We start from the raw sequence: 11,100 nt of genomic DNA on the forward strand, positions 1-11,100 counted from the left end.
TAATATTGTCACTAGTTGGGCCCTCTCCCTGTGTCTCATGGGGTAATAATAATTAATAATACGTCGCACTTAAATTAAGTCATTTTGTTGTTATTATTAGAATGTGGTAATAATATAATAATAAAATATAAAATAATTAACACAGATAATAATAAGTCTAATAAAAAAGAGAAAAATAATCACTTAAATAAAATTTTGATATTCTTTTCTCAATCCATTTTAGTTCATCCATAAAAAAAAAATAGACATCTAGTCTCTCTAGTCTTTATTTTAAAAAAAATGATAATTTTAATAAAATATTTAATATATTCATATACTTTAATTAAATAAATTTATAAAAAAATTCAGACAGAATTAGGAATTGAACCAAAATCACAAGTTTTCTATAAAAAATTTATAAATCAAAATGAGAAATTTGACAAAATAAAAAAACCAAATAAGCTTTATGAGAAATTTTATACTAAGTACAGGCCCAAAGTTTTTCATTAAGCCCATTTGTTTATTAGATCTATCTTTTTGGATGGTTATGGTGTTTGATAGCCTTCTTTTTATTTAGCAAAGTGAGTGAATAGGAGATAATAGTTTATCTAACGTGGGACTTTACAAGTGAGGTAATGAGAGAGTTTCTTAAACTTAAATTTTTTTTAGTCTTTATACTTGGAACTAAAGTAGAAAACATCATACCACACTTTAACCTAAAACCTTAAGGTCTATATTTATGGGTTTTCTTCTCAGTCATATCGTGTTCAACTTTTAACTTGTTGTACTCGATATAAGATATAACATTTCACTTTACACTTATACTCCAACAAGTCAGCCACACAAACACTCAAAAATGATATTATTTGACTTCAAAGATTCTCCTCGATCATAAGGGTTGAACATATAGTTATATTAGATTTCAAATGACACGAACACGATTATACAACATAAAACCAGGACTCTAAGCAAACTTATATTCCTGTACGTTGTCTTTCTCAGTCAACCGGCCGGAGGCCTTGTGCATCCAACTTTGTATTTTTTCCTTTTTCAGAGAATAAAACTAGCGTAGTTTCTTGTCCCATATTTAACACTAATCAGAAAGGGTAGCAATAGCATTCCATTACCTATCATAAAACACGTACCTAATTGAATTTGTGACTCGTTCATAAAAAAAGAAGAACATATTTAATTCCTACTTAGCCAAATTGCCCTGATCCCCGAACCAAATAAATGTTCTAAACCTTTTTTTTTTCTTCTTCCCCTTTCGATACCAGAATGTAACATGAAATGATTTTTTGGTAGGACCATTGAGAAACCCAGTCAGGAGTAACAACTCAATCAAATTTCATATGCAAAATTACAAGAGAACAACATATGATCTACAAATTCATTCTCTAAGTTATAAGAAAAAGGTTCATTTTAGTTGGAATTCGGTCTAGAAATGCTTTCCATGTGAATGACACCATTTTTGCTGGATTGACAGCCCAAATTGTTTTGAACATAGCCTTGTAAACTTGAAATTCACGAGCCAACTTGATCTTTACATGTGAAACGATTTATGGATTATTCTAATTTTAAGGGAGACTATGCTGAATCTTTCGTAACCCATTTAGTTATTTTCAGACCAAGGGGATTTTAATCTATGCACCGACCACAGTCTAAGAATGAGTTGTGACAGAATTTAAACTTATTTATCAGAAAAGTTGAACGAGTTTGATGAATTTTTTAAAAAGTATAAAATTATCATTTCATTTAGCCTAATGACAAAAGAGACTATTCCAAACAGTAATGTTTGTACTGTACTGTAGTATGTAGTTTTTGAAATAAGGAATGTTTTACTTTTTGAGAAATTGAAAAAACAGTGGCAACTGCTTAAACTTTTTTTATTATTGCTAATTCCGATGCGATTTCCATCATCGTGACTCGTGACATTTACCAACTACAATATTAGCAATTGAATATTTAGTAGGTCGGTCGTGAACGTTAGAGGGTTAAATTCTAATTAATAGCCTTTAATGAACTAAAAAGAAAGGTTTAAATAATAAAGAAAATGTCCTTCTTTTTTTTTTTCTCAGATTAATTTTGCCGTGAATGATGAAATTAATATACTCAAGGTGGGTTATGATCTTATGCACAAATGGGATTATTACCTGAACTTACATTCATGGCATCTAAAACTTAAATAGGTGTCGGCACGTTGGATTATGATATTATGTGCATATATGACATAGAAGTAGCCATATTACAAGCTTAATTTCTACAGACATATATAAACACTCCTCTCATCCCAAACAGCTGGTAATCTGATTGTTGATCTTAGCCTTTTCACTTAGGGGTGAAAGCCTGTAATAAAGAAAAAGTGAGTAAGAAAATAAAAACGCAGAATGGTTAGTATAGGATGTTGTAGTGATGAATAAACTTACAGCAAAAATGGTAGCATGGCCAGGATCTGCAAGGTGGGCAAAGAGGTTGTCAATAGGACCGGTGGCAGTGTAGATGTGCTGGAACCATGCACCCATGACAGCAAGCATGGCCAGTCTGCCATTCTTGATCTCCTTAGTTCTCAAGTCCTTGATCTTCTGAGGAGAACCGGTTCCCCAACCAAGGGGGTCAAACCAAAGGCCACCAGGGTAACCCACATCGGTTCCGGTGAGCTTGTTGTTGGGAAAGATGGGGTCAGTGTTGACACAGCCTGGCTTGATTATGTCAGCCCATCTTCTACCCTCGGCCCAGCCAATGAAAAAGAGCTCAACTATGAAGAGGGTAGTAGTGTCCGTGAAGTATTCCAGCTCTCCAGCTGAGTACCATGAAGGAGTGTTCAAGACACCAATCTTTGTTAGGAATTCTGGAATGAAAATGCCAGCAGCACCCAACATTGCCCATCTGCAGTGCACTAGCTCTGCCTGAACATTCCATCTCAGACTCTCCGGGTCAGATCCTATCAATCAATCAATCAAATTCCACTTTAATTTCTCCATCAACGTAACTTCAATTCATTCTCAGACATACTAGACTTACCAAGACCAAGAGGGTCAAAGCCGAAGTCTCCAGGTAGAGTGCCATCAAGCCATGGAGGAGGGGTGCTGCCTGGGAACCATAGAGGTCTGTCAGGCTCAGCAACTGCGCACACTGTAGTGCCCATCGATCGTCCTCCAATTGCTGCTCTCTCCTTTTTCACCCTCAATTTCCTTCCACTAAGAAAACAACCTCCTGATCCATTCTTCTGCCCGGAACTGTACACATGCATGTAATAAATAAAATAGAGATATTTGCAAATAAATCAAATGGGAAAGTGGACAAACTAATTAACTTGCCTCGGCGTAGAGATGGCAACAGCTGTAATTGCAGAGGAAGCACAAGCGGAAGCCATGGAAGGCCCTCACCCTTGATTCAAAAATAAAATAAAATGGTTTGGTCAGTGCTCTTTTGTGTATATGTTTGATGTATGATGATTAATGCAAAGCAGGGTCTTATCTTAAAGGATAGGAGTGTGATGTTGAGTTGCCATGTGGCTTGTGGGAATCTAATTGGATAGGTTTACCTGGAAATGGATATTCTTATTTGCTATTTTCCCTGCGCACCAATCAGAAACATTTTGTGGGACTATTCATCTTAGCTGGATACAAATTATCAATTTAAGATCAAAATTACATTTAAATAAATAAAATCATTTAATTCACATGACTTTGATTTTAAAGATGAAATAATATTAGAAAAAAAATTATATTTTTTTAGACTTATACCTTTTATATTTTATTTTTATCTTCTAAATCAAACATAATCTTAAGTGAGATATTTCAGAAATTTTTTAATTGTAATTAAAAATAATCTTTTGTTCACAATAAAATTATTTGTTTAAGAGTAAGATTCTTAATAATATTTTTTAAAATAAATTATAAAATGTTTTGATTATTATAATATATTTATTTTTATACAAAAAATTATTGATTTTATATTTGAATACTGCATTGATTTTTTTAAAATAAGAATAAAGAAATAAACGCGACAGACTTATACCAATAAACAAATGAACTTGACATCATATTTTAATCTAAAATTTTAATGTTATAACTTGTGGATCTTATCTTCACTTATATCATATTCAATCTTTTTATTCTTACACAGTATATGATTTTACTTTACATTTATACTTATTTTTAATAAGGAAAATAATTCCTTATGATACAAGCAATAATAATATAACATTCACTATTTTTTTTATCAGTATAATATAACATTCACTATTTAATTGTTTTTATTAGTTCTCTTAACAAATCATTAACAAGAAAAACAATTAAATAACATTTTTTTCTTTAAACCAATTTACTGTCCCTTTATCTCTGTTCATTTTGAACAACTATAACATCGTCAAACATTGGTGCAAAAAGGAAAGTATGTTTCTCTTCTGATTCAACCAGTGTCAAGCTTGGCAATAAACGCTAAATTGCATAAAGCAAACGTTTTATCACACTATCAACAGGGGCGAACTCGAGATTCAATTATGGGCCAAAATCAATAAAATATATAAGCATTAAAATTCATACAAAATATTTATATATATTTTTTAAATGATTTAAAAACATATAACAAAGAATATATTTACATAGAAGATATTAAACATATTTTTCAAGTTCCTAAATTACAAATGACAATGAACAATTTTATATTTCACCAAAAAATTTAATGAATTAAATTTATAATTTTTTTATATTATGTTATTTATATTTTTCTTATGAAAAAATTTATTAATCATATTCCAAAAATCTACTCAATTTGACACTAAATTATCTTTTAGGACAATAATAACCCACAACCATTGAAGAATATTTTACTTTCAAAAAGTTGAAAAATTGAAGAAGAAAAATACTTCTTGTAACAAAGACTACAACTTTAAAAGTAAATTATGACAAATTTTTAGTGCAACTTGATATCTAATTTGCTTTCCTAGGATTTACATAGCACGTAGGTGTGTATTTGTCCATTAGAATGGAAAACACATTGAAACCTCATAATGGTACAAAATTTTGATAAAAAGATAAAATATTTCTTGATGTGTTACAAAATTTAAGTTGTCAACCTTATATATAGTGTTTGTAAAGTTTGACTCATTGATAAATATTAATAAAATTATTGGATTATAAACTACAACTATTTATAACTTTAAAAGTAATAATAATAATAATAGCATATTATAAAAAGAAAACTTTTTAAAAGAAAAATAAACAATACTAAAATGTTTTATCTAGAAAAAACAAAAATTCAATTATCTCTATTCTCTACGATAAATATTACAAAAGAATAAAATATTTTATTAAAATATAAAATAATAAGTAATAATTAAATAATATTATTTACATATTTAAATTTCCAAAACAAAAAAAAATATTTAATATTATTTTTAAAAAATGACATAATATAAAAAAAAAAACTAATTTGAAGAAATCAGGGGACGAGGCCCCCTCATGTAGGCGTGGGTCCGTCCCTGACTATTAGGTAAGCACAAATATTCATACAAAAAAAGTAGAAATCTACTCTCAATTCATGGTGCATTACATCTACAATCTTCTAAAAGAAACCTTTCATGTTGAGGCCGCACGTAAGAACAAATTGAAGACATGGTCATCATGGTTTTACATGAGTGAACAGACATTAATGAACTTCTGTCCCTTTTATATATTGCTTTTGCCCCAGCTACTTTGTATTGCTGCATTCTGAATCTTGATTATAGGACGTGTAGTAAACAGGTTCATTTGATAAATATATGTGGATAAAACATAATTTAATTAGTCATTCAAAAATAACCTTTCATGGTACTAACGTTTTTCTGCATCATGCAAATTCTCCAGAGCCACCATCTTGTTTTTTCCTGCGGTTGCCTGTTACATCAAAACCAGAACAAACAATAAATCAAAGGAGATGAACCTGCAACGGAAAGCATGAAGTTACACACAAACCATAGTTAGTATACTACCTCAAACAAAAGAAAATATCAACCGTTTTTCACTTGCTTAAAGTTGTTCGAACTCTTTACCCTCTGTTTGTTTCTATAGACACCGAGTGGAAGGAAATGGAAAGGATGAAGATAGAAATATTAAATTTCCATTGTTTATTTGAGGGAAGAATGAAGAAGTTAGTTCCGTTGGACCTGCCAAAATATTTTCCCCCAAATTGACATAAAATGGGAGAGAAATCATCCCTCTTTTTTTTTTTAATTTCTTATAAATTTGAATTTTTTTTTATAATATAAAAAAATTGGAAAAAAATAATTTTGTTATAAAGTAGTGGAATAACCAAATTAAGTTTTTTTAATTAGTATAATTTTTTTCCATACAACTTATTAATTTCTTTCCATTCTCTTTTCCAAATATCCAAACAAATGGAGAGAAATTTGTCCACTTCTTTCCTTTTAATTTCTATCCATCCAACCAACACATATTTTTCACTCTATTTCCTTTTATTTCTTTCCTCTTCTATTTGGTATTTTTATCCTATCACCCTCCCTTCTCATTTCTATGCAAGTTATTGTTTATATTTCCATGTGACAGTAACTAATTGACATGTGTTCTAATAGCCAACAGATTCTACCCCTATGAGTAACTGAACTTTGAAGTAGTTTATGCTAGACATCATCTAGGGCAATCAAGTAATAGTAATTAGAAAGCTAATTTGATAGTTAAATAAGAAGCAAAAGTTATTTGTTTCCTGGTATCTTTTTATCAACTCAGATATGTAATATAGATTTCATCTATCAGTCTGTAGCACAAGTTTAAAATCAAGAAAAAGAGTTCTCCAAGTATTCCAGAATCCAGAGATATCTTACTGCCAAAGCTCTTGCTCCATAAGACCTGACCATCAATACCAGTTAGATTTTGATCATCAAGGCGCTTCCATGTTTTAATTGATTTGACATCTTCCCAACGGCCATTCTCTGTTTTCTCCAGGCTAACTACCACCACTCTTGCTCTCCTTGATCATCCAGCTTTTCCATAAGCATGATATCCAAATCCCCCAGCATAACAAAGATGTATACCTGTTAGCTTGCCACAGAAGTCATTGACATGATCATGGCCAGTGAAAACTGCCTTCACATCTCCTGCTTCAATCAATGTTGTGAAGAAGCCAGAATTCACAGAATTAGAACTTATGCCTTCTTGTTTCACACCTGTGAAGTTTGATGAGTCAAAACTAGCATATTTGGGTAACGGGATGTGAAAGTATGCAAGTCCAGGAGCAGGTTCTTTCTGAGGCACTGGTCCATTCATGTATGCTTTCTGCAGAACAAAAGAGTAAGTAGGTAATCCAAAGATTATCAAGGGAAATAACTGAAAATCAGCTATTAAACAAAATAAAAAAAAGAGAGAGAAACAGGATGAATGGTTTAGTGGATCTTAGGATGCAATGTACAGTAGCCAAAATATAGCTAGTCAATGAAACAGGTAAAAGAGTACCCTAAGCTTTGAGACGTTCGTTGGAACCAAAGTTGCTGAGAGGGTTTGATCCAGCCATAGCCAGGAATGAAAGGAACCTTGGAGTAATCTCCACTGTCAAGAAAGTACAGATTGAGCACTGATTTATTTTCAAAATCAGTGCCTTCAACTCCTCCAACCTCTAAGTTATAGTTCCCAAAACCATCAATTATGTGTACTTCCGGAGGATTGACTACAGATAAAGTGTTTTTCATTCCAGCAATATATTTCATCACCCCTTCCCTAGAGAGGGATCCTTCCTGGTCATGGTTGCCCAAAACAGCTACCCAAGGAATGTATGATGCAATTGCAGGTGCAAATGCCGCACCCATTGATTTAGCTGGATCCGAAGCATCATATCCAAATATATTATCCCGTATCACACCAAAATGAATACACAACATGGTATCAACAGTTAAGGAAATTTGCAACTTGCTTGATAAAGAAAAAATTCAAACTCCAAGCTAATGTCTTGGAGACTTAGAGTTCATCCTTAACACAAGTAATTAGAATAAAGTCATGATCTTTGATAAGTAGAAGTTGTTATTATAATGGAAAGTTTTACTTTGTCTTCAGAAAGCATTCCATTGATCAAAGTAATAAATGAAGTTAATTTTGGTATTAACTGTGAACTGACAATCGCCCCAATACCAAAAAGTGTATAAAGATAGATTGGGTTTCCAAAATAAACATCTTTGTGCAATAAAATAGAAAGATAATGTCCAAAATAAGCGTGTTTGTGCACTAAAATAGAAAGAAATGAAAAGTAAAAAGAGGATAGGAATACCAGTGAAGACAATAAGGTTAGGTTTCTCAGAAAGGATGATCCTTTGGATGAAGGCGGTGGTGTTGAGGTCAGAGCAAGAAGCATACTGAGAAGGCAGCACATCCAAGCAGTGGGCAAAGTGCAAGTCAGCAATTTGAAAGATCTTCTTCAACTCTCCATTTTTTCTGTTGTGAGAAGCAAAACGGAATCAGGCAAAACCAAAAGAGTGGAATCAAAACCCATTTTCCTCAGAGTCTGAGTGCCATACCCACTCCCAATCATCACTTCACTTGATGAAAATGCTTGTTTATCGTCAAGTCACTTGCACTCTTTGGACAAAGACATGCGAGACGACAACATGGAATGCGGATCAACAAGTGGAGGAGAAACCTTTTTGGCTTACACATCGTTTCATAAATTAGCAAATTTTATTTTCCTTGACTTTCTAGTAATTTTTTTTATACTTGTTATGTTATTTTACTCCTTTTAATATATATTTATATGTTTTCGTTTTTATTCCTAAATCTACATTTTGACTTTGGATTATTTTTTGATTTGGAAGATCAATTTAAAGGATTTTTTTTTGTGTTTTATTAAAATAAATATTGATGATGATTCCTTTTATTTTAACATTTTTTATTCAAATTACGTTAATGATTAATCAAATTATTAAATTAATTCACAAATGATCAACATATTATAACATGATTAATTAATAATTTTTTTCTTTAAACATGTAATAAGATATTCATACCAAACATTTTCAGAATTGAAATTTTATTTAATAAATTAAAATTGAGAAATTAATTATGACTACAACTAATATATATAATTACAATTAAAAGTCAAAATTATTCATCTTTAATCAATATTTTTTTTAAATCACCTAATTTGGTTTATAATTTTACAAAATCACTTAATTTGGTAAAAAAAAAATTACTTATTTTTGGTAGCTACATATCTCTTAAAGAAAATTTTTAGGTTCAAGTTCGGTGAATAAAAAAAAAATTAAAAAAATACATATATTAAAAGTTGTCATCCAAGTTTTCGGTAACAATATATGTTATTAATAAAATGAGTAAATATTTTGTATTATGATACAGTAAAAAAATGAATTTTCAGCCACCTTTTAAAATTATATTCTATATTAACTATAAACTACTAAAAGAATTTAATCTGATATTGAATTTAATTTTTTTACTTAATGTTCCTTGTTTAAGTCTTATAAATAAAAAAATATATAATTAGAAGATGAGAATCCTTATAAAAGTGATCTACTAATTCTTTAATAAAAATTAATTATTGGTAAAGACAATAAATACTCGGTATTAATAATATGATTTTAAAAAAAACTTAACCTAATTTTTGTCCAAAGTCTTAAATATCCCGAAGTCAACCTGTATTACCCTAAAAAAACATGTATTAAATATGACATCAATATTTTATACAAGCTAGCGTGCTATAGTATTTTGGTGTAGTTAAATACTGGTGCTAGTTCTCTGATTGGTTCACCAATCATAGAATTTCGTTAATTAACATGCACGTACATTGAACACTGTAACAAAAATAATAGTATTATTGTTTACATATATATAGTCCAAACTAAACTAGTCTTGGCCTATTTTCTAATTCATATCGTAAAAAGTGGTTTCGAATTGCGCGTAGACATCGAAAAGTACCCTCAACCTCAATTTATAATAACAAGTTGCTTTCTCATCTGATATCCCCCACCGTACTTATTCTTTCCTTTAAGCATATAAAATGTGCACCTAATAAGTCAAAAAAAGTTTTCAAACCTCATACTTTATTTTGGTGATTAAATAATTACCTAATTAAACCATTTGTATATTTTTTTTATGGTACATAGATATATTTCTTTATTGTATATTCCCTTTCTCATTTAATTAATTTGGTTATTTATTACATTAATTCAACTTCCCACTATATCCTCAAGTATTTTTTGAATTGCACACTAATAAATATTAAAATAATATTTTTTTAATTGTTTTATGTTTTAGTTTTTTTACAATATTTATAAAATAATTATTACAAAACAATGCTAAAATCTTTTGGTTAATATATCATTTTGATTCATTATGTTTTTAAATTTTTTTATTTATTCTGATATTTTTATTTTAAAAGTTTTATTTTAATTTTGTATATTTGTGAAATGACGTAAAGTGACCATTTTATCGATTAAACAGTGATGTGATGTTAATTTATTATTATTTTATTACAGTTTTTAGCAATTCATTTTCTAATGATTCAAATATGTAAGAATTTGTTTGGTTTAGAGCATTTAATAAGTGTTAAACAATTTTTAAATTTAAAAATTATTAAAAAATACTATAAAATAAGTGTTGAACGGTCAGAAAATAAACCGTCGAAAAAACATAATAAAATAATAACAAAATTAACATCACATAATTATTTAATGAACAAAATGATTATTTTAAGTCAATTTATAAATATAAAAGATAAAATGAGACTTTCAAAACGGAAAAATAAAAAAAATTAATGGATCAAAATGATATTTCACCCAAACCTTTTCTATAGTGCAATCTAATTCTGTAATATATGTGTGTATAGACAATTGCAGTTATGGGTTAGCATTAATTTAGTTGATAGATATGGGAAAATTAGACTATATCTTCGGATATCTTATTGTAATTGAATAATTAATATGTACACTACATTTATATTGATATACTAAAAGGTCCTGTAATAATGGAAATATACACCGACAGGATTATTAAAAAAAAACTGTGATCGACGTTGAATCACGATTTAACAGATATGATAAATAAAAACTAAGACTGTTTGAAGGTGTGAAATGAAAAACATTCATTAGATTCTGTTAGTTTTTTAATTAATTAAAAAATATAT

The 11,100-nt window shown here is 29.6% G+C and overlaps 1 protein-coding gene and 1 pseudogene across 1 annotated transcript; both read right to left on the reverse strand.

Annotated features, from left to right (window-relative positions):
* Nucleotides 1-2,120: 2,120 nt before the first annotated feature.
* LOC100794944 (chlorophyll a-b binding protein 7, chloroplastic-like) lies at nucleotides 2,121-3,432 on the reverse strand. Its single transcript, NM_001253058.2, is given in 4 exon segments — nucleotides 2,121-2,325; nucleotides 2,406-2,920; nucleotides 3,001-3,215; nucleotides 3,297-3,432. Coding segments are annotated over 4 exon segments (804 nt in total). The 5' UTR covers nucleotides 3,353-3,432; the 3' UTR covers nucleotides 2,121-2,307.
* A 2,432-nt stretch (nucleotides 3,433-5,864) lies between these two features.
* LOC100782037 (probable inactive purple acid phosphatase 29) lies at nucleotides 5,865-8,774 on the reverse strand (annotated as a pseudogene).
* Between the last annotated feature and the right edge of the window lie 2,326 nt (nucleotides 8,775-11,100).

The sequence above is a fragment of the Glycine max genome, chromosome 3 (assembly GCF_000004515.6).
Source record: "Glycine max cultivar Williams 82 chromosome 3, Glycine_max_v4.0, whole genome shotgun sequence".
Lineage (NCBI taxonomy): Eukaryota > Viridiplantae > Streptophyta > Magnoliopsida > Fabales > Fabaceae > Glycine > Glycine max.